Source organism: Poecilia latipinna, unplaced genomic scaffold (genome assembly GCF_001443285.1).
Source record: "Poecilia latipinna isolate Pla-1442-1.1 unplaced genomic scaffold, P_latipinna-1.0 Scaffold1532, whole genome shotgun sequence".
Lineage (NCBI taxonomy): Eukaryota > Metazoa > Chordata > Actinopteri > Cyprinodontiformes > Poeciliidae > Poecilia > Poecilia latipinna.
In genome coordinates this window covers 73,875-99,062 of record NW_015114148.1, presented here as the reverse complement: position 1 = coordinate 99,062, position 25,188 = coordinate 73,875, and the positions used below count along the sequence as shown (strand labels likewise).

The 25,188-nt window shown below is 40.5% G+C and overlaps 1 protein-coding gene across 1 annotated transcript in view; it reads left to right on the top strand.

Moving 5' to 3' along the window:
• Positions 1-23,979, top strand: part of ldlrad4b (low density lipoprotein receptor class A domain containing 4b) — a 37,053-nt gene extending 13,074 nt beyond the window's left edge. Inside the window, exons 2-4 of the mRNA XM_015058318.1 lie at positions 15,502-15,656; positions 17,552-17,602; positions 22,623-23,979. Coding sequence (XP_014913804.1) covers positions 15,502-15,656; positions 17,552-17,602; positions 22,623-23,225 — 809 coding nt within the window. The 3' untranslated portion in view covers positions 23,226-23,979. The remainder of the gene's footprint in view (positions 1-15,501; positions 15,657-17,551; positions 17,603-22,622) is intronic.
• Positions 23,980-25,188: the final 1,209 nt, after the last annotated feature.

The window sequence follows — 25,188 nt, the reverse complement described above, 5'->3', positions numbered from 1 at the left end:
GAAGAAGTGGGAGACGGAGGAGGAGGTGGGATTCAAAGTGAGAGAGGCAGAAATAATGACAAAAGTGTGTGTATATATAGTGAATGGAAAAGAGAAGAGGTGGGATACAGAAGAGGCTGAAAGGGAAAGAAGAGGAGGAGGAGGAGAAGAGCAATGGATGATGAAAGGGAAGGATAGATGGGTTGAACCAAAAAAATGCAGATGGAATAGAGTGAGAGGAGTGTGACAAACACAGAGAGGGACAGACATAATGAGAGAGAAAGAGGACAGACTAAAATAGAGAGTCAGAGAGACGGTCCCCGTTGGAGGAGAGAAAGCCAGTGTGACAGTGAGTCATAGCTGAAAAACTGCCACACAAGCATATGCTGCGGCTGAGGGGCCGTCTTTCTTTAAAATGGAAGTTAGGAACGTTGTAGACAAGGATGCAAAAATAAAACCTTTGCGTGTATCATGGTAGAGTTATTACAACTAATGGGAATGTGGGATTTTTTTCTGACACCTAAAACTTTTCATTTCCTAACGATAAATTCTGGATGTTGAAAATGTATCAAAGTTTCTCTCGTGGCTTTGTGCTGATTGTGAACTAAAGCTGATGACTTTAACTGTCGTGTTTAGGGGATGGGTGTCCAAAGTGCAAGCATAGGTGGTTGATGCATATAGACACTTTTTCATCGTGTACAGCAAGAATTTTTTTTTTTTTTTTTTTTTTACAGATAAGTAACATCATCTTAAAAGAAATATGAAATACAAAAAAACAGATTCCTGTTTATTAACGAAGTCATGTTAGCTTTTGGAGTAACTAGAACCACAAAAACCGATCTTTCTGAACTGTTTCAAACAGTTCATATTCAAACCTTTTTCAACGAAGGTCAAAGTTTGGCCCCACCCCTTTCTGATGCTGCCCTGGGCAACTGCCCATATAAAAAACTGCCACTGTGTGCACGTTTTCTAAAAATGTTTAATTGACCAAACATGTCTGAATGTTCTCAGTTGTCCAGGGTTTTTGTATTCAGGAAGGTTTAAAGGAAGTAATTTAGTTTTAAACATTCATTTAGAAATGCCCCTCCATTCATTTCCTACAGAACTTGTGCGATGAGGTAACTCTTCTGTCCTCATCCAGCCCGGCGTCCAGCCTAATTCATGCAACTTTGAGCTCGTACACATAGATATGCACACGAGGGCTAGCGACGCAACATGAGAAAGTTGAAAAATATTCAGCCTTTGCTGCTGTCATGGAAAAGTTTCATCTTTTGCTGTAGTTAGTCACTCTGTGTGTGTATAGCTACTGTGAACTAGATAACCCTCTGATGGAGAGAGGCTTTTAGGTCAAGATAGGTAGTTTGATTTCACTGCGCTATGTACTATTAACGTGTGATTAATCTCATGCGTTAAAGTTGACAGCCTTAGTTAATACCTGATCATGTAGCTTTAGTTAAAGCTGGTTTAAACTCCCCCCGCTGTCCCAGCAGCAGCCTGTCTGGTGTGATCCCAGTACCTCCCCGTTACTCCAGGAGACGGCTCGGCTCTGGTCCGTTCCCATGTTCCACCCACAGCCTCTCCTGCCGTCTAGCTTCAGCCACTCACAGCAGCCACCCAGGGTTTGCAGCACATATGCAGCATGCAGCCTACGTCTGTGAGGTGTCTGCTCACCCCCCTGATGTTGAAAACCTGTTTCAGAGTTGCGCCATGAATCCGAGAGTGGAGGTGTGTGGTAACTGGAGAGGAATGGAGGGGGGGCTGGAGGGGTTCCTGTTTCACAGAACGAACATGTGCCTGTTAGAAGATACAACATCCCACTCTTTTCCTCCTGCTTCCACAGTTCCTCGTCATCTTGAGGAAGGAGGCATGAAGCCTGCATGCATAGTGGGTGCATGGAACCTCAGCCTCCATGCACCTCACTCTCTCCGCCCTCAATCGTTCTTCCTGTCTCCCCTCTCTGCCAATCTCTCCGTCTCCCTCCAGTCTGAGTTATGTTCTCTATTTCCATGGCTAATTCTCTCTGCCTCTGTGCCAGTCTGGCTGCTATTGGCTGCCGCTTTCAAATTATTTTTGTGTCGCTTAGCTTTTTTCTTTTTTTCCCCTCTCTTTTTGGTTCTGTTCTGCCAGATCATAATTTCACATTTGGCCTTCACCAGCAGCAACACTGCAAAAATACAGGAGCTCTGCAGCTTGACTAGGCCTGATACTTAGCCACTCCTCTGAAGTTTATCTTAGATGTAAAACTCGTGAGCTCAAACAGTCCAAAGAAAACTGTCCACCAAATGTAGATGATTAAACTTTCTTACAAACGTATTCACACCCCTGGAGCTTTGATTCTTTACAACAACAAAATTCAGTTGGGACTTCATATGATTGGCCGACTCGGAGTTGTGCACAATTTGGAAGTGACACGTGGTTTTCACAGAAAATCTTTTAATTTAAATTTTTTTAAAAACAACCAAAAACACACACACACACAAAACCAAAATCATAAAAAAAAAAATAAAAAAAACTAATCGGACGACTCCGTAAATGAAATTGCCCATCAAAAAAATATTAGTCATAAGAATGGAAAATTTTCAAGCTATTAATTGATTAATTGAATAATTGCTCATTGCGACATAGTTGGATGTTTTTTGGGTGGAAAGCAACCAGAACCGCATAAGTACGGAGTGGTGAAATGAGCAGCAGTCCAAAATGTGACTCAGTGCCTCCAGTAGGAGAGACCAGTCTACTCTTCCTGCAGCTGATGGAACTTTCTGCACACAGAGAAGATGAATTGTCTCCAATTACTAAACAGCTTTATGTTCCATCAGACTGCGGTTTACATTTCAGCAGCTCGCCATCCTGCTGCATACAGAGCTCTAATTGTAAACACACACATTCTCCTCCAACGCCCTCCTGCACAGCGACCCCAGCTGACCCTGATTACCATCCTACACACACACACGCACACATACACACGCACACTAGCGCGTGTGCACTTTGACCCTGACATCAGTCTGACCCTCCAGTCTGGTTCAGACATTCAGAGTGCAGTCAGTCTGGCTTCATGGCAGAGGAGTGGGATGGGGGGGGGTTGGTGTTTCAGACACTCTCCTGTCTGGCTCTGATCATGTCCACCAGTCACACATTCACCTGAGAAACTGCAGACCAAGAGCATGTGACAGCTCAGCCAATGAATTCTTTAATACTGCCCCCCTCTCCCCTTTTACAGCTCTTCATGAATATTACAGCACTGGAATATTGATAATATTAGACGACACTGTAATATTCATGATATGTTATCACAGCCTAGCCTTTTCCCTGTCTTATTAATGTTATATTCATGCAACTGGAGATGATACGACTACGTCAGGCCTCCTCACCAGCCAAAGTAACCATTTATTGCCGCCTCAGCGTTTGGTCTGATCATTATGGGCCCCATCAGCAGTAATCAAAGTTCAGCTTTGTTTGAGAAAGGGGTAGAAGAGACGACGTGCTGGTATGCAGAATGAGGGATTCATGTGGTGGATAAAATGGCCGAGCTGGTCTGTTGGAATCTGAGAATAGAAATATTATTGTCCCTCATGTGGAAATTTCTGCGACAGGCAACAAGAGCAAGTAGATTCACACAAAGACGTATGAAAACTCAATAAGAAGCAAAATACTGTAAGTAACTTGGGAAATATTTCAAATTACTGTGTAGTTCTGTATTCCAGTCCACAGGAATGTGCAACAGAGTAGGTTAATTCAAAAATGTACAAAATGTGAATGTGTATTTGATATGGCTGGAAATTTAGCATATTTATTTCGATTCACTAATTACTTAGATTAAAAAGTTTGGTAACACTTTATTTGAAGGGGGTTGAATAAGACTGTCATGACACTTTCATAAACATGACATAACTCCTGTCATGAACATCAATAAGCCTTCATGAATATTTATGACTGTTGTCATAAAGCGTATTTCTTGGTTAATGTCAAGTTGTCATAACAAAGACATTTTAAATAATGTCAACTTTGTATTAAAAGTGTCATAATTTACCGAATGACGCTTTATGACAACAGTCATAAATATTCATGAAGACTTATTCATGTTCATGACATGTGATATGTCATGTTTATGACAGTGTCATGTCAGTCTTATTCAACCCCCTTTAAATAAAGTGTTACTAAAATTTTAATGCAATCGATTGCATTTGTTTTTTTTTTTGTTTTTTTGTTTGTTTTTTTTACATAAAATGTTTCAAGCTGGAACCTTTGTTTATGTTTCTGGTACACCCGTAAATCTGACGCACAAGGAGCATCTGCAAACAAAGCAATGAATGACAAAGGCCCTTTCACTGGCCCAATTTTTGCTTAAAAAACCAAGTTAATTGAACATTTTAACATAATTAATTGCTTTTAGCAATTTTTAAACAGAAACACAGAACACAGAAACTTCCTCGGGCCAGGACTTTAACATGTTCATCTGGATTAATTAACTACACGTATTTTGACGAATTAAAAATGTTGATGTGATTGATCACTTCTTTTTTTTTTAATGTTTAAACTACCAGAACCTTCTAAATTTGCTTGTTTATGGTACTCAAGTTTGACACACCAGTCACTCAAAGACAACAGCCATGGATGATGAAGCTACTTTTCTTGGTGTACTGATGGTTCATTTTTTGCTTTTTTCAATTTTCTAGTTGTGCTAAAGTGAATCTATTTAAGCTTAAAATAGCATCTCAATGTAACAGCAGCATAAACGTCTCCCAATGCTAACATCATCAGTCCACATTTCTGAAGAAGTTCCATGAATGAGCAGGGATTCTGAAACTCTGGAAAGCTGAATGATTAGAGTAAAACTTTGCACCAATCTTATGGATGAATAACCTAAATAACAGATTAAAAACAATAAAATATCTTTGTTATTGAGCTCATATGTCTATTTATTCAACAATGTAGCAAAACTTTATTTGGTTGAGATGTGGTTTTTGACTAAAAAACAGGATTAATATCAATTAGTCAGAGACCCTCCACTGAAAATGTTTGAGTCCCATCACTAATATATGAACATTAAAAAAAAAAAACTATATACAATAAATGACAAAAAATAAATAAATCTGCAACAACAAGGATATAAACACTTATCGGGTTGATGGTTCTTGAGTTGGAATGGAAGGATCTCCTGTACACCTGTAACACTCCTTTGTACACCTAGGATGTGAGTAGCAAACTATGTAATCAGAGTAATGCTTTAACTCCACTCTGATGGATCATAACAGCTTGAGATGATAATGGCAGAATTCTTTGAATATTTTCAACAGCCTTCAGCTGGTTAGTCTAAATCCTTTGGCGCCCTGAATCCAGCTCCATTTTTTAGTTCACTAATGACAAAATGGATGTGTTGTCATCGAGCGAGAACTAGTCAGAGGCAGTGTGTTCTGTAATCCAGACAGCCTAGAGCTGGTGCTGTGTGTGTGTCCCCTGTGCTGTGTGAGCACGAGAAGAAGGTCTGGATAGACGGAGGGGGGAAAGAGACGGAGCTGCAGAGCTGTAATTGTTTTTTCTCTTGTTGCCCTAAGTCCCCACAGCCCGTCTGGCACCTCGCTCGCTTGCTTGCTCTCTTCTTCTCCTCCACTCTTTGTCGCCGTCTCTCCGTTCTTCTCACTCATTACATCCACCCTACCTTTTTGTCCTCACCGTCTCCTTCTCTTTCCCTGACTCTGAGCTGCTTGTCTAATGGGTGGAAGACGCACACGCACAAGTGGGCAGCCCTCTTCTTGGGGTTAATCACAACTAAACTAGTTCACTTGTTTCCACAGAGAGGGCTGGCCGACTGTAGCAGAGCGCCGCCTCGGCGGCGGCTGTAGCACATCCATCCGGATTGGCCTGGGTTTCACCACCGTCTAGACGTCGCAGAACTCAGCGTGTGTTTGTTGCATCATTTCTTCCTTTTCGACCAACTCTTTCTGTCTCCTCATTACTGAGAACTCTTCCTCCTTCCAGCCTTTTCAAGTCTGTCCCTTTCCATCTTTCTCTGTGCCACAGCATACTTGTGTGTGTGTGTGTGTGTGTGTGTGTGTGTGTGTGTGTGTGTGTGTGTGTGCCAGCCAGGTCGCTGCCATGGCGCCCCAGCAGCTCCGGGCCTTGTTGATCACGGCACCGTGCCCAGGGGTTCCCATGGCAACGGCAGTGGCAGCAGACAGGGTTCTGTGTAGAAGTGTGTGCGTGCGCGTGTGTGTGGGCCCAGTGTGGTGGGCAGCAGGCTGTGAACTCAGCAGGCCTCTATCTGGGCAGCAGGAGAAGGACGAGCGAGTCGGAGCAAACAAAGCGCCCTCTATTCGCTCATCTTCCTTCTCTTTTTGCTCAACACACATCAATGCACAAGCTATCACCGAAATGCACACGCACAAACACACACACACGCACACACACGGCGGCTCAACGTGAAAACCCAGGCGTTATAAGGCACAGGGACACGGGCGCCCCCGCCACCCATCACATCTGCAAAAGTGCTGCGTTTTACAGCCAAGTGCGCTCTGGATTGCCAGGTGTGGCTGAGAATGTAACAGTTTTTCTTTTTTTTTCTCTTTTTGCTCATGACTGAGATCTGGAGAGCAGCAGGAAACTGTAAACGGCAACAGAGGAAATGAGGCAGCTGCGGGGTTTTGATGAGTGGGTTGTGTTGTATGCAGAAATCCAATCTGAACTCAAGACAGAAGCTCATCTTTAGATAAAGTTTTGTGTCATTCCTAAGCTGCTTCCTGTTGTCCTGTGGCCTCCCAAGGCAGCAGCCAGTCAGAATGGGAGTTTTTCCTCTTTTAGATTATATAAAGTGTTTTTTTTTTTTTTTTTTTTTTTTTTTTTTGTCCAGCCACACAGGTTCCTGACAGCTGAAGCTTAGAGGGATGGCATTTCCTTTTTGCTGGTAGAAGGAAGGCTCCTAGTCCAAATTAGCAAGCAGCTAGCGTGCTCTTCCTCCTGGCTGTCAGCTAAATCTGCTTTCAAACCTGCATCTCAGAACGCAGCCTGCTAGCTGCAGATAAAGCAACGTTTACAGTGTGCAAACTAAACCAGACACCCCTGATTCCTTTACCAAAGCGTCTAAGGTCAGCCCATCTCAGATGTGAAGTTTATTGAGCAATAACAATGTTAGAGGCCCCAGCTGAGTGAGCGCAGTCTCCATAGATGGCCATTAGCCTGATTCTTGTTTCAGGGCCAAACAGAGTAAGTGTGCATGCCCTCATTATTCACAGAAGGAAGTTTTCCCTGGCATTAACTGTCTGGTTACCAGCAGGAAGGAATCTGCACATAGCCAGACTGAGGCTGAGCCGGTTCACTCACTTCAAACTGCGACTCACCGCATCATTATCGTCATCACTTTCCTGACCTTCATCTTGGTGTTTTATTTTCAATACTTTGTGTATTTCGAGAGGAAACACATTTTTGATTCCTGAGTGGTATTAAATATGTATTTTCTGATCTATAGATGCTGAATTCCTACCCTGTTTCTCTGGGTGCTTTCATCCCTGATAGTCCCATAGACTCTGTTCGATTGGGGACCAAACATGCAACATTTGTTCCACTTTTAGCTGCTGTGGTTCTCTTTCACATTGGACCGTGTCGAACCATCCAAACCTTTTCGCCTCCTCACCTGTGGTGGCGCTGCACCAAGAACCACTGAAGGAAATGACATAGAAACCTCTGAAGAAGTCACTGAGCGCAACTTTCTTCTTCATGAAATGTAAGCAAAAATGGGGTGGGATGAGATCTTAGCGATTGTAGGATTTCTCTTTTCTCTTTGGCCAAAGCCCATGAACCATTTCTCCTTTTTATCGCTAGACTCATGTGTTTTATTTTTTTGATTACATTTACCCACAATGCCCTGCGCTGTTAACTTCTTGGTTTTGAAGCGGTCTCCGGTCCACTTGGCATTAATATGTCCATTCAAACCGTAGAAGTGTTGACTTCATCCAAGCCCAGACCTGGATTTTTAAGTGGACCAGAGTTTGCTTTTTTGGTCCACATCAGAGTTCGATTCCGCATCCCCAAACCAACCAGACTTTGTAGCCAAAAGGACCGGAGTTGAATAAAAGCGGTCTAAACGGGGCTGATGTGAATGCGACCTAAATCTTCCCACTGGCTCCACCCATATGCTTACATTTTAATTTGTTAAATCTGTTGAGGCATTTGAATCTTTTCCTATACAATAGTTTGAGATCATCATATAATCAATTGAGCTTATTTAAAGGACTCATGTATTACAGGAGGCCTCTGCCATCACAGACTTACGTTTTGATTCAGTTTCAGAGTGTCTTCAGACAGAGCTATGCCCTGATATTGTTGCTGATGTTTGCCATGTGTCTGACAGGAGGTTTTCACCAGCAGGTCAGCTGAACTGTCTGACTTCTTGCTGGCCCCTTTTTTTAATCTCTCTTTATAATACACACACACACACACACACACTCACACTGACTCGCAGAACAATCATTGGATCACTGTCTCTGTGTGATGATCTTTCAGCCTCTAATTGCACATTATTTAATTCAATTGTTTTTCTCTTTTTTAATGTGCTGCTAGACTTTGTTGAGAAAAAAAGTTACTAAGGCATTAAAACATTCTGACATTTTAGGCTGGCACAGCAAGGGCTGCTGGGGATTGTATTTTCTGGTTGTTATATTGTTATTAACCATCATTGGCTGTTGATTCTAGTTCTAATTTGTAGTTAAAAGTACAAATTATACAGAAAATGTCAAAACTCAATAGGGCAAACAATACATGAGGCTTTGTTCACAGTATGGACGGTCACCACTGAAGCATTTTTACATTTTGGAGAAGAGATTGGAAACCTCATGCTTGTGCTCATAACTTATTTCCACTATTTAATTTCCACATCATATTCAGTATATAGTAAGTTGAGAAAGTGTCTAGGTTTTCATAAGGGAATTTAACGTTTAGTTTATAAACGTTTTTAAAATAAATTTCATAAGTTATTTTTAGTGGTGGGACTCAATTAAAAAATTTTAATCAAGTTAATTTCAGGGTTTGTAATTAACCGCAATTAATTGTATTTTAATTGAAAACTATACATATCGAGGAAAAAAAGCAACATTTTCAATTTAAAACTTCTTTTGCTGCAAATTTATTGACTAGATGTATCAGCTCAACAACAAAAGTATTTGTTGATTTGAATCTGTTACATAGATTATTCTACCATCAGCTTGGTACATAGTGCTAAATACTCTGTGGACGCAGACGTTAGCGTTGGGGACGTCTGCTGCTGCTACATGTTTATCATTCATACGCTATTTTAGGCTGCTTTTAGCACAATTTGAACTCAACAGTAATCTTTCACAGCATTCCATCATATTGTTTTTTGAAGCAAAAATTAACCTCCAGTGGGTTAAGAAAATGGCTATGCCGTCCATCGCTGTTTGTGGATGTTGCTTGTGCGTCAGATTTACGACTACCAAGAAACACAAAAATACAAAGAACCTGGTCGGAAACCTCAGGTGTGCGTTTGTTTTGGTTGTAACCACACCAGAGTTCACTTCAATCGAACAGAGAATAGGTTTCGGGCAGACCACAGTTTGCTTTTTTGCTCCGCATCAGAGTTCAGCTATCCATTCACACCTGCTCAAACAAACCAGACTTTGTGGGCAAATCAACTAGACTTCAACTACAGCAGATTAAACAGAACTGGTGGGAATACATCCTAAGACTTTATATTCATGTGGAAGGGTGAGCTAGCCTGTGTCCAAACCTAAATCTAATTGAGATTTTGTGACATGACTTGAAAAGTGATTGGAGATGCTCTGTATCTGTTTTGCAAAGAGGAATGAGTAAAGATGGTGCAGACATGCCCTAAAAGACTCCCAGCTGTCAATGGAATGAAACAAGGTTCTTCAGTGTCAACTTAATACAAATGTGTTTCACACTTTTAAGCGTCATTTTTGTAAAGCCTTTTTTTTTCCATTTCATTTCATTTATGTTGTACTTTGTACTGTCAGAATGTGGAGAAGTTTCAGAGGAGGTGTTTACAGAGTTTTGCTTCCAGATGAGTAATCATATGTAATCATATGAACTGCTTCCAGTAAATTTTTAGCATTTCTGTGTAAAGATCTCACAAAGACATAACCAGTTGGTCCCCGTTTCCCCTGACCAAAGCAGAGGAAACCGTGAAAAGGGGAGGCAGATTTTCAATCCAAATGATTCAGCCCGCTTAAGGAAAAAGGAGGCTGCAGACAGTTAGTTGATATTGTTTTGACAAGCAGATTACAGTAGTAATAACATCAGACTGCTGCTGGTAATGCAGACTGTAAGCGCACACTGTTCTCCATGCATGGTGTTCTGCATCTTCTGAACTTCAGCAGCACAGGCCTCATCTTTCTTCCTCCTCCTCCTCCTCCTCCTCCTCACATTTCCTTCTGTTCTATCAGCCTCACCCCTCTTCATGGTTTCTTCCTCGCTGACATTCAGAGAGCAAGCTGTTAGCTAAGTCAGGTAACTTATTTTGCTTGAACAGTAACCTGCAGGAGGTAAACAAACAAACAAACAAATTAGTAGCTAAATTTCAGAAGTACTTTGGGCTTCAGACAGGATTTTACAGCACCAGAAGAGTATGTGATGTTTAAAGAGTCGGCTCACAGGTTAGCTTGGTTCCTCAGCATGGTGCTGTCTGAGTAAACCTCTCTCTGTCTCCTTCCTGTGGCTGCCAGGACAAACTCACCATCCCAGGCTGCTGGTGGCAACAAGTAATCTGCCAACAAAACATTTAACATTTTCTGTTGTATTTATTTTATATCCTAGTTGCAGTGTAAGTATATGGATGGTGTATCATTAAACCTGATAAATGTAACTTTTATAGAAAATGTTTTTCTACATCAGAGGGAACCCTCACACACAGTACCAAACACTGTGCAGCATTTTAGCCAACTTAAAGTTGTTTCAGATGAGTTATTTACTACACTGTGGAATGAGCCGTATACCTAATTGCTGTTGAGAAATGTGGACATGAAGTTATAATTCAGTTCACCTTTCTTTCCCCCATCACCTCTGTGGCTGAGTGACGGCCTTTAATGTCCCCACACTTCGGTCTACACATACATTCTCGGAGCAGAGATATGGAAACTATCAGAGAGAACTTTGGACTTTCCAAGTGCAGAAGGAAGACTTTCTGAAGATGTTTTGTTTCCACTAAATGCTGAGGGAAACTACAGCAGCAGCAGGACACTTCTGTTTGGAACTCACTAACATGCAGTTACTCTAGTTCATCTCTTAACTGCTTAGCTGTGATTGCTAACATTACAACAGAGGCTCTGATTACACCGAACAGAATGGCTAAAACAATAACATGATGGTCTATGGCTCTATTTATAGCATCAATACTGCAAACCTTTTATAATAACATCCTTATCTAGATATAAAGCGCTCTGAACTTCAAATAGCATAAAGCTAATTAAAGCCGCTTACAATACCATCTTCTCTAATAACAGCACAGTGAATGCAGTGTTCATTGTGTGTTCGGGCTGCAGGCTGTAATTTATTCATGCCACATATTTAATACTGAAGACTTTCTAAGTGTGATAAAATGATAAAAAACTCCACAAATACTACTGCTACCAACGGTGATTGTAACACTGATGGTGACAAACTGATAACATTTTCACACAATACCTATACTAATCACTTTTGGCTTTACATGCATGTTGTTTTTTTATTTTCAAATTACAAGTAGAGCTATTACTGTTTTTTTGTTTTTTTTTGCTATCAATTAATCTATCATTCTGACAATTAATTGGATAAAGAATTGGTACATTATGCAGATTTTTCATCAAAGCCTTTCTTATGCAGTCTTAGTAATAATACATTAGAATATGCAAATACAACAATAATTCAATTCCTTTCATAAATTTGAAAATAGACATTTAATTGCCTAAATTTAAATTACAGGATTCCTTTAGTGAATGTGTGATTTGTAACAAAACATGCATCTACAGCCAACACAACACTTCTAACATCAACATGTGAAAAGATCAGTTCTTCTGCTTGACTTAGCATCAATACAGAACTGTAGGACTGATATGGTGATTATATTTTGGATTAGCTGATTAATAAATGAATAACACAAAGTGCTTACTCAGACTTTATTTATTTTGCAGAATTTGAACCAGGTAAAACATCTACCTGTTTTTTTTTGTTGTTGTTGTTTTTATCTTTTTATCCATATTTTCTTTACAGTTTTGGCTTAATTATGGCTTTAAATATATCATTCTTTAGGTAGCTGGCCTTTTTTTGAGTCGGTGCACTCCAGTTAATCTTTCTTCAATTTCTAAATTGGTTGACGATAATTTCAATAATCAATTCATCACGACTAATACGATTAATTATTTCACACCTCTGCAAATACTTTTTCAAAGCGCTGTCTAGGTTATATGTGAAAACATTTGGCTGAAGTTTTTTTCTTTTCTAAACCTGACCCTGAAGTAAAAATTAACACCGACTAGTGTTTAATAAAAGGACATTTTCCATTAGTTTTCTGTGTATTTGCTGTTTAGACTTGGCAACTAAGTTAAAATTGAATTTAGTATTGCAACCAGCTAGACTTTGTTTCATCGAAGGACTTTGAAAACATCTGACCTTATTGTGAACAGTCTTACATTATTTCTTTGTGAATGAAGCAGTTCGTTTGCTGGAGAAAAGATTCATTTGGGCATTAGCACCCAGTTGTTTATGGGGCTTCAACCTGAAGAAACCAGGTAGTGACAGTTATGAGTTTTCTGAACTTCCGGATCAAGTCCTGTTCCTCAAGGCTTCGCAGGATCATCTAAAGTTTTATTCATCTATTTGTCAGTGAGTTTGCTCTTCTGAAAGTTAAGGAAATCATATTCTGATCCAGTATTTTCAGTTGCTCAACATTTGCTTCTCCACTAAAAGACAGATGTGAGATCTCGTGTTGCTGGTTTCCACATGGTACCACATTCCTAAGCGTTTTGTCTGTGGTTGGTTTTTATCGCATTTTTCCTCCTACTTCAGTGTGGCTGGTTTTATTCCTGCCAGACCTTCCCCTACAGCTCTTGTTGAAGAATGCAGGCACGTTTTTGGGTCGCATTATGTTTCAACTGAATTGTTGCCAGTTTTTCAAAACTTCAAACTATGTTGCTAAAGCTTTCCTGGTGGACTGTGGATGATGTGCTCAAGAAATGTGTTTTTTGGAGAAAATATGCACTAGAATGAAGCCTTAGTAAGTCAGATTGCTGCATGTGAAATGTGTCATCCACACAGAGACACAAAGAAAGTCACTTGAAATGCAGTTTCCAGAAGGGAGTCAGAGTGTGAGTCAGAGATCAGACTGCAGGCTAAGATGAGGTCAAAGTGAGGCAAAGGAGAGAAACTGGTAGAAAGAGAAACTGAAGGAGAGATTGTAGGCAAGAGAAGGATGAAAGGCAACTGATGAAGATTGTGGAGTGAGGAAGATGATAGAGAATGGATGGGAACCGTTGGAGGGAATGTGGATGAAGAGGCAGCAGGCAAGTGAGGCAAATCACAAACCAGTTGAAAATGACAAAATGCAGACTTGACTGGTGGGCAGTTCTACCCTGATTGGGAAGGTCATCCCAGATGTGTGTGTTGCCTGTTTGACACACACTCGCACAGATAAAGATAAAATGTTTCTCGCACACAATGTTTCTCGCACGCACACACACACACACACACACACACACACACACACACACACACACACACACACACACACACACACACATGCACACATGCACACATGTGCACACACAGTCATTCAGCATTCTGACAAAAGAACCACTGTATGGTGGGACAGTCACTGCACTTTCAGATCTCTGGGTTGGAGCTCTCCCCTGTGAAGTCTTTCTGAATGTACACACACATACACACAAACACAATTTTCATTAGATCTGAATCGATAAATCGGATGCATTGTGATTAATTAATTACTGAAATAACAGTCAACTAATTTAGTAATTTGATTAAAGAAAGTCAGTAATTAAGACAAAATGGTACAGAAAATATATATTTTTTCATTTATGATGATGATAATAATAATAATAGTTATTATTATTATTATTATTATTATTATTATTATTATACCCTTCTTTGTCTGTAAATTTGTTCTACTCAGAATTCCTCAAATGGCAGTTTTGCTTCACTTGGTTCATATTCTGTTAAATAAATAAAAATCTCCTATTAAGCACCTTTTGCTACTCAATTATAAATTGGTTTATCCAGAAAATAATTAGCAGATCAGCTCTGCTCTGTATTGACAATAAGTCAAGCAGAAAGGGCTTTTCACATGTTGATGTTAGAAATATTTTTTAGCTGCAGATGCATCTTTTTCTTTAGATGATCAAGTGTTCACTTGAGGATTGCTGTTACTGCATTTGAGATAATAAAATGTTTATTTTCTTATTTAAAAAAAGGAATCAAATTGCTTGCATTTTTAATGTATTTTTAATATTGTGTAAAACAAGAGTAAGTGGTTAAATTAATTGATTTGATTAATCAATATGTCATCAGAATAATTAATAGAATAGTCAATTACTAAACTAATCATGCAGTCCCGGTTTGTGTTTCTACCCATATCAGGACTTATTTATTTTAGAAACTGAAGTTATGCTTAATTTATGCTAACCATTACCTGTATATTCCTAACCCTGACCTCAAACATTAATTTGCACCATGCCTATAATCTAACCCTAAATTAGGCGGTTCATTTCACTAAGACTGGGCTTTGGGCACCATGTGACCCCATGTGGCCCCATGAGGCCCCTCTGTCTCCAGAAAGTTTGAGAATATGCCAGAAAAGGTCCAAAATAGGTAACATACATGAGTACACACACACACACACACACACACACACACGCACACGCACACGCACACACACACATACACACTATTACTGAGTTTGACCTGTGCTACCCCCTGCTGGTAAACAAATGCTACAGCACTTTTCCAGAGTAGGATTCAAAGTGAAAATGGTAGTCTATAGTGTGCTGCATCTGTGAAATCAAAATATAGAGATACAACACTGACTTATTTTTATGGTTAAAAAGCTTTTTTGTTTTACTGTCTATATCTGTGAATTGAAATTGAGTCCCCAAAGTGTTCAGCTGTTGTTCTGAACAGGCAGCCTCACTGGAGGAAGATGATTGCTGCAACAAGATCCAGCCCCATTTTTCCCAACAAGTTGACGCATTTAGCACTAATTTCAAGTAAATCCGTGTGCTGTGGAGCTTTCACTTAGCACCAGTTAAGAGTTGTAGAGATTCTGCTTTAGCATGTTTAGCAGACAAGAGGGCATGCATCAGTTTTCTTGTGAAACAAAAGTTATCAGAATGACTTGATACAAACTATCCGTCAGAATGTACCGTGTGTCCGGACTGCCAAAAAAATGTTTCTCTTAAGCTTGTCCTGTAAATGTCACACCTGGCCTGGGAGAATGGTGTCCCATCAGCAACTCAAAGATCATCACCAAATATTTAGTTCTAATCTCTTCCCTCTCTCTGTGTCTTTGTGCAGCTGAACTGGAGTTTGTTCAGATTGTCATCATCATCGTGGTGATGACAGTGATGGTGGTGGTGATCATCTGCCTGCTCAACCACTACAAGCTCTCCACCTGGTCCTTCATAACACGGCAGAGCCAGGCCCGCAGGCACGACCACGCCCTGCAGCAGGTCAGGACCGCTGCTTCTCACTCTACAGCTAACCTGCTGATCTTTACCAGTGGTGGAGAAACTACTCAAAAAATGTACTTAAGTAAAAGTACAAATACACACACAAAAATGTACTCAAGTAAAAGTAAAACTACCACATTAACATTTGTACTTAAGTAAAAGTAAAAGGTACTGGCTTTTAAAAATACTTAGGTATTAAAAGTAAAAGTACTTGCTGAATGCATTACCTAATCCCTAATATAATATCATTAAGTGAACCGATCGTATTTAATTTGAATACATCAGAAATGTGCCATTTTAATGAACAATGCCACAGATAAAGCATGTTTTATTTGTGTTTACTCTGTAACATAGATTAGACTTAGATATGTGATTCGATGATGTGGCTTGGTGATAACAGTGGAAATATGTCCTATTTGATCATTTCAGCGAGGCCTTCAGGGTTAAAATTCATTACAGTACACTAAGAACATGTAAGAAAAACATGGATGGCTTGTTTGGAAGTGTTACCAGGAACAAAATAAAAAAAACTTTTAATTGGTCTTGCACTCAAGTAAATAATGCCTTTAACAATTTCTTTTAGACACAGTAAATCAGTGGAGATGTTTGACAATAATTCACAACAGTGAAAAGAACTATACATAACTTAAGAGCACAAACTACTCTAAATACTGCAGCACAGTGATGGTAGTGGGGTAATGGTTTGGGCCTGTTGAAGATTGACTCACTGGATCATCAGTGATCCCAAACTCAGAAACAAGTCTAAAACAAAATGGCTGAAAATACAAAGAGTCAAGGTGTTGCAGTGGCCTATTTAAAGTCCAGATTGAAATGTTCTTTTGGGGCTTGGTGCAAAGCGAACAAAAATATTAGATCCTTTATAGAAGACACTATCTAAAGGACCACTAAGATAAAATGTTTCTCTATAATCCTCCAAATCATATAGAGAGGAATGTCACTTTGGACAGAATTAGCTTAAGTGAATGTGTAACAGCATTATGACATTCACTTGAGGTCACATTTATTTCATTCCAGTGCTGAATTTGTAAAACGATTCCTCATTCTGAGGACTATTTCCCCCTAGCTGCTGTAGGTTTGGTAGAGTAGAGTCTAGTCTGTGCCGTCGTTTTGATCCAAGCTGATGGTGAGTGAGGCCCTTTTTGTCTGGCTGTCTGCTCATCTGTTCTCACTGAGTGTTCCTGTGCAGTCATTGTGTTAGTACATTTCTGTATTTGTGAAACAGGACAAACATAGCCTTACCAGTATGTTCCCAGTAAAGTACAGTGCAGCTAAATGAATCTTTTTATCCCAGTTAGAGCTTTTGTCCCAGTTTTACACTGGTAGCAGCTTTGCTGCAGTCTGTTAAGTGAATTTGCTGAATTGGTTTGGGTGGAACCGGTCTCTATATTGTTTTTTAACAACACAGCTGTGAAATATTGGCAGCCAAACATTCTCCAGTTCAAACTGGCTCAGCTGAATCAACTGGGCTACAGCATTCTCATTAGCTTGGGTTGTGATGTGGAGATATTAGCTCTGTTTCAAACCTGCAGAGCATTTTCAAAGTGGGGATGTGTAAAGAAAAAAAGGAAACCAAAAGTTTACATACATCTTTTTTTCTGACTGAAGTTAGATCAGATTAAATGTATCTGGTTTAATTCAGGACTGATTTGAACATAAAAAACATAGGCAGAAGTCAAAGTCAGGTCAAAGTTTATGTTATAGAGCGCACTTACAACTACATAAGTTGACCAAAGTGCTGCACAAGTCATAAATCATCAGTAGTATACAATTTGCATAGTATTTGCTCAGAAAATCTAACAGCTGTCAACAGCTAAACGTTCAAGCTCCTGATCGGTGAGCCAGCAGCTTGACCTGTGTTGTTTTCCTGTCTTTAGGATGGCTGTCTCTGGCCTTCAGACAGCGGATCCCGACAAGGTGCCTCAGAGGTAAGACCACCACTCTGGTCGTCATGTTAGACACAGTGCTGACTCCTGCACATCATGAGCATGACTCAAATGTTACATTGAAAAATAGAATATTTCATAAAATATCTATTTCAAAAACAAGAAGTTGTCTTGAAATAACTTTAACATGTTTCTTGTCATAACGTTTTGAGGAAAACTCATTTCAGCTCTGTATTTGCCAGGTTAGTTTGGGGAATGCATGGAAGGTCAAATAATTGCAATGGTTATTTTTTTGTTTTTTATTTTTTAAATCTTGCAAAAATGTCAGAATAAAACAAAAGTTGTAATACATGTATATATGTAGAGTTTTTCTCTTTTTCCAAAATCAAAAGCACAACATACAAAATAAGGAGAAAAAAGACAACAAGACATCACCTCTACTTGGAAGAAAATCAATAATCTTCAGACACTTCATTGTTCCATATGAATTATGTTCCATGACACAATTATGTATCAATTATTGACATAATGGCCCCACATACATACTGCATACACACTCCCCCTCGCCTTTGGGGGCGTTGCACCACGAACCACTGAAGAAAACAACAGAAACATCTGAAGAAGACACTGAGCGCTACTTCATTCATTACAAAGGCTAAACAAAAATGGAGTGATGTCAGATTCTCTCTTTTGTCTTTGGCAAAAGACATTTCTCCCTCTACTGTTAGACTTGTGCGTTTATTTTGGCGTTCCTCTAAATTAGGTTTTGGTACTAATATTAATGACAACCGAGTTTTGGTCTTTGTTAATCCAGTCAGGATCGTTCAGGTAAGCATTTGGATTGATCAAAAAACAGATTTTGTCCCCCACCCCTAGTTGGTTGTGCTTTAGAATAAAACTGCTGTGAAACAGCCAAACATTAACATGTCTGATCAAATGGTTCCTTTTAAATGCTTTAATCTCACTACCAGGGAATCTGTTTGCAACTTCAAGGTAGACACATGCAGTAGATGTATGAAGAAATGTGCTCTAGATGTACTCCAATGGAACCTGTAAATGTCGAGCATTACAACAACAACTGCAAGGTTGAGTGTTTTTATTTATGCCTTGAACTTAATCGCTTCAAAGTACATTCAGCGATTAACACCGACACTGAAGTGCTGATGTTCACGCTCAATATTCTCAGAGCTCTGACTCCCTGTTTAATTCTGGAACTGTGTCGGCCACCACACCTAAGAGTAATGTCTCTCAGCTGATTAACGGCAGATGAATGACTCAGTTTGAAAGATGTACTCAAACAATAACTTTGAGTTATTGTTTGAGTACATTAGTACTCAAACAATGTACATATATTGTTTACATATATACATATAGTACTATATATACTCTTTAAAACACTGCAAGTGTTTTAAAGAGCTATAGTGGCAATTACATGCAAGATGACTGGAACTGAAAGTAGAAAACAAACATAAGATGTTTGAGTCTCACCGTCTGCCCACCAGCTTCCCTGGGCCAGTTAACTAATCCTCATCATCAAAGTGGAAAAAAGTAATCCGTTCGTTCCGACACCTTATATCGTCAGCCTCACAACATAATTCACCAAGTCATATTTTGACCAAAATGAAATATTCGTCATATTGATCTTACACGTCTACATCACCCTGCCTGTCTGTCTTCAGCCAATCAGAACAGTCATTACAGTCCAAAATCTGTTTTTTTTCCATATTCATGTTTTTTTTTCTTTTTTTTTCAAATAATCAATATCTTGATATAATCAATACTAGAAAAATGAATTATTTAAAGACTAATTTCCATGAAAATTGACACAAACTGACCCATTCACATTTTCCCAAATTTCTGCATTTCATTTTGCAGCAACACTGCAATATCAGACATGTTCACAAAGCAGCCAATCAAGGACTTCAGTTTAGTTTCCTTGGTGCTTATTGGCTGAAACCCCAAGAATGAATTAAGGAAGACTGTTGTTGTTGGCTCTGCTGTAAGATTAAAATGATTTCCAACATATGTATTAAAGCATACTCAGGAATATTTGTTGTGTGAACTATTAAAACATGAAATTATGAGAATTTTTAGAGGGATTCTCAAGTATCAACGGATTTTAGACTTTTTGCAGGTGGCTGTGGTCCCCAACCCCCGCAAATACCAGGTGCCCAATGTAGTATACTTAAAAGCAAATCTGAAACTGCTCCAGTGGGTCTGTTATCTAATCAGAATGCTTTTGTTCAGCAAATCTTCTCAGTATCTGCTCTCAGCTCTTTATTTTGTTTCCTTGCCGACTTTTCTTGGCTCGCGGCCTTCTGTAAATGTTCAACGCTCACAGGAATACAGTTGAGGTACAAGGAGCCTGACATTTGCATTCTGGCTGCTTGTAAATATTTGATCGTCCAGGAATGGAGCTCATATGCCACACCGGGCAAGCCTGGCACCGTACATCAGACATGATCAAAGCTGGCATGTTCTCAAGGATTCATGGGTACAGATATGTAAACTAATACCAGCATACTTGCCATGACTGGTTAACTTAATGATTGTTTGCCTGGTGAAAGAGTTTGAGTCCAGGTGAGAAGAGGGAGTTGGAGAGGTAAAAAGAGAAACACGTGACGCATAGTGTCATTGGAGCGATGAGTTAAAATGGTCCTAATGTGCTTCCACATACACATCAGATCTAAAGCTGCAGCTCTCCCTCAGTGAGAACCTTAGAGGAAAGACACAAGAAACGAGAATGGGAAGTGACAGGAAGTGGGGTTTGAGAGAAACCAGTGGCTGAAGAGGAAGAGAGTGACGGTAGGTGGAAACAGTGTTGGTGCTGAAGCAGCTGGAGAGGAAAAGGCCATGCAGAGACAAACACAGAGGGAGACACAGCCAGTGAGTGTGGGTGGCTGGTAGATGCAGGGATGCTGTCTGAATCTGTGTGTGTGTGTGTGTGTGTGTGTTTGTGTGTGTGGCAGTTTGGGCTGAGGAGGGGATGGGGTGGGGGCAGTGGATTCTGGTGCGTCATTAATCAGCAACACCTCCCCTGACACTGTCTAGACAGCCGTCTGAGAGCTGCCCTGCTCCGCTGCGCTCTGCTCCCTCCATCAGCTCTACACCTTTCTCCCCCCTCTGTCTTTCTATCTTTCCGTCTCCACTTTCTCTTCTGTTTTTTTTTTTTTTTCCTGTCTGGCCCTCTCCATGGCTCTTTTTATTCCCTTCTCCTTTCTCTCCATCCTTATCTCAGCAGCCTTTCTTTTTAAATCCTTTCAGATTGACTCTTTCTGTGCTTCAGTCAGTCTCTCCATTTCAGCTGCCCAGATCCTCTCTCCCCTTCTCTCCCCCAGCTTCTGTTTCCAAGCCTATTGTTCTCTTCACCCAGACCGCTTTGTCAGTGGGGGTTGATGATTAGAGACACAGTCCCTAATTGAAATAAGTTCCCTCTGATAATGAGTTGCTGCAGCAGCAGGGAGTGGGGCTGGATAGAAATGTTAGATATGAACACATGGATCATGACGTTCCAGTCTGAGGAGTTAATTGAAGTGAAGAACAAAAGCTGGCAGATAAACTAATTTGTGATGGTTGTCCTGTTTGAGTGAGGGATTTCCTTCCTCTCCTGTAATCAAGCTAAAACATCTGTAACCACTAACTGGTAGCTCACTGGTCTGTGTGGAGGTACATCACGATGATCCACCATCGTTTACATCAAAGCCATTGAGCCTGCATCTGTATTTAAGCAGTTAACAAAAATAAGACAAAAAATGATCTTGAGAGGCTGAGCTATAAAATAGCACCATTATCTCAGCCAGTAATATATTTGGCAGTGTTTGTTGTTTTGCTGCTAGAAGTGTTTTGGGACTTTAAAGAAATTCTATAACAAAGCACTAAATGATACTTTTTGAATAAAACCATGTTGAGACAGACCTAATGGATTTATTTCCTTGGATGTTGTTCTCATGATGAGTTCTCATTGTCTGGACTCTGTTTGCAATGAATAAAAAAAGTAAAAAGTATTTACCATTTTTTAGTGTAGTAGTTGTGCTTTTTTTTTAATCACAGACCTTCATTGCGACATACACTTACTTTATTGCAGTGGACCACCGGAATTTGTGGGGCTTAGGGACCGCAGCCACCCGCAAACAGCTAAAATCCACAAATATTTGAGACCTCCTCTAAAATTGTTCAGAACTTCCTGTCTGTATAGTTTAAACTCCAAATTGACAAAAATGTGTATTATACGCACAATGAAACCCTTAACACCACTGCATGAACTAACATCCACAGTCTTTATTTCTGCTTGGGGATAGAGCCAAAGGATGTCAAAAAGATGATTGGCGCTCCTGGATTATCTGCTTCCGAAGCTGAATTTTCTATCATATATTTCAGATATGCTCTACCAAATAAATCAGTGAACTAACTTATTTTCTGCAAATAATTTGATAACACATTCCAAAGAAAAGTTGAGGGGGTCTCCGTCAATATGCATGGGGTCAGCTGTATTGCTTCCCCCCCGAATTGTAAAGCCTGGGATTTGATTTATGACTTTAAATTTTCTGATTTACAGTCATAAAGCAAATCTGACCCTGACATTTATAGAGCGTTGAGTATGCTGCCCTGGAAGAAAGAATTCAGAAAGACAGAACATTTGCTCTGTTGTCAACCAACAATAGGAATAGCAGTCCAACAGGATGAGGTTCATTTTGCCTAGACCTCTCTGATTGTTAGTCAAGCTTGCATAACTGACTTACTTCCCTCACTGACCTCTGAAATGTGATACTCTTATACCTTTGACAACTACTTTTTTTTTTTTTTTTTAACCAATAGTATTCATGGTCAGCAAGCAGATCCTGCTGGAGGCCGGGAACTTTGGTTTGTGATGTCACGTTTCAATGTGTCTAAACAAACAAAAGTTCCTTTGGTCATTTATAGATTCTTGTTTTAGAGGTTCTGAATGAGTAAAACTCAGACATTTGAGTTAATTTCTTTGTATGTTTTTTGCTTGTTTTTATGTTATTGGTGTCCCTCCTCCTCTTAATGCTTTGTTTTCCTTGTATGTTTCTCTCTGATCCAGGTATTATACGCTCCCCAGGCCAGGGATCGCTTCACCGCTCCCTCCTTCATGCAGCGCGACCGCTTCAGCCGCTTCCAGCCCACCTACCCCTACATGCAGCACCAGATCGACCTGCCGCCCACCATATCGTTGTCAGACGGCGAGGAGCCCCCGCCGTACCAGGGGCCCTGCACGCTGCAGCTCCGCGACCCTGAGCAGCAAATGGAGCTGAACCGGGAGTCAGTGAGGGCGCCGCCCAACCGGACCATCTACGACAGTGACTTGATCGACATAGGGAACGGCGGCGGCCTGGTCGGGGCCGGGGGAGGTGGGGGAGGCCTGGGAGGAGGGGGCCCAAGGCCACCCAGCAGTAACTCTGGCATCAGCGTGGCTAACTCCTGCAGCCACGGGCGCATGGAGGGGCCCCCGCCGGCATACAGTGAGGTGATGGGCCATTTCCCAGGCTCCACGTTCTTTTTACACCAGCACAGCAATAACCAGAGAATAGGGAGACCGGAGGATCCGGGGGGACTGGGGAGCAGGACGATCCAGCAGCAGGGCCAATCAGAAAGCACAATAGTACCTGCCAAGGCCAAGGATGGCCAACCAGAGGACCTGGTGTGAGGAAAGGGGGAGTGGGGCAGGCGGGGGCCAAGCACCCCGGACTCAGCACCGTCTCCTATGTTTACGGCTGACATGGAAGTATCGGCCTCTGTATCGCTCTGTCGCTCTCATGTCCTCTCTCCACACTCCCACGCACAAACAAATCTCGACCCGAGCTACAGCAAAACAAGGAAGGAGAAACCCAGAGTTGATTTCATTTCACTTTCTATCCAGCCGGCACCGCTGGGGAATTTTTATTTCCTCCTTCTCTTGGAGAGAGAGAGAAAAACTCTAGCTAGCACAGCCTTTGGGTTTTTTGCATTCTATGAAATCTCTACCATGGGGATTGAGGAGAAAGTTCCTTTTTTCTTTTGTCTTTTTGATTTGCTTTTCGGACCGGGATCTGTGCACAACGCGAGAACTGAGAACCCAGGACATACAGAGAACACAACAAAAAACAAAACTAAAGACTCACAAACCCAAATCTTAGTGCCAAGGTTCACAAGGAAGCAAAGCAAAGAGGGCAAATAACATCTTCTAACATTCACAACACAACAAAAAGAAAAGTTCCCTAAAAGTTGCACTATCTCTTTTGTCGTAAGAGAGGAGGGACATGATGTCATGTGATGCTGATGTTTGTGTTTTCATTTTATTTTTGTTGCAGGGTTACTCTTTGCTTTTTGTTGTTTTTTTGTTTTTTTTAGTCAAGGGTTTCTTTTCAAAGATGGACTGACTGAATGACTGACTGAAGACTCGCTCCAAAGTTGTCAAAAAAGAAAAACAAACTGAAAAAAACGAGAAAAAAATTGAACAAAAACTAACAAGTATAAGCTTATCTCCATCCTTTTCTGAAAAGCGCAAGAAATCCTTGAACCCAGCCTAAAACATCTGTTCACACAACAGGCACACTGAAACTTAGTAAGAGAATAACCGTGTACTGCTTTACGTCTGCTTCCTAATCGGGGAGAGAAATCTGTCTTGTGACCAAGCAGTGATGCTTCTTAAAGTCAGACATTGAACTGACTAACAATTTAAGCCAAGCTTAAAGGGGCAGTATTATGTATAATCGAGCTTTACATCATGCTGTAATGTTATTCCCTCACCAAAACCATACCTGGATTGTTGCCTTGATTCTTTCATATATGTTTAAGAAATTCTTTAATCTCCATGGCAACCATTAAGCTAGTCAAATTTCCAGGGTTGACCTAGCTCTGCCTTCAAGGACAAAGCTCTCCCCAGTTTCAGAGGTTCCGCCTCACAGAGCAGCCGATTCCCCAACTCGGCTCCTTCAGACTAGCCATCAGCAGTTAGCAAACATTTTGTAGAACTGCATATTTCCTGAGTTCATTATTGGTAAAAACTTTGTTAAAGGGTTAATAGATGAGCCATGGTGTGATGACTTCCTGAAGGTGGAGTTTCAGAAAGGGCAGGAGTTTTTAAAGAGACAAAGGCCCAATTTCAAGGTGTTAAGTTAAAAAAGTCAAATTTCTTTTAAGTCATATTTGATATGTACAACAATTTTATAGGAACTGAAGGTAACATAGTTACTGGATTGTGCTATAAAATGGCACTGAAAAACACACAATACCGCCCTTTTAAAATTGTGTTTCAACTCCATGGGTAACATCGTGTGTTAGGTTTTATTTGGCGTCTTGGTCAAAAGAGGTTCTTCTCTCCAAACCTGTCCTGTTCTCTGAGCACCTGACCCTTTTCTTTGTCGACCCACACAGTGCATTCTGCCACACGGATCTCAGAACCCTCCCGCAGTTCTGCCAACCAATAGAAGGCTCAACGCTCCGTCTTCACATCAGCAACGACCCACATATACACAACAAAAAGATCAAGTAAAGATCGCTTAAATAAGGATTCCACAAAAAAAACTGACTGTGGTTGAAGTCAAAGGGCTACCAGAGGGTCCTTTTTGATAAACTAGAAAATCTAGCCTTTTTTTCACCTCATTGTTGCCTTCAATCTCTGCTGTTGC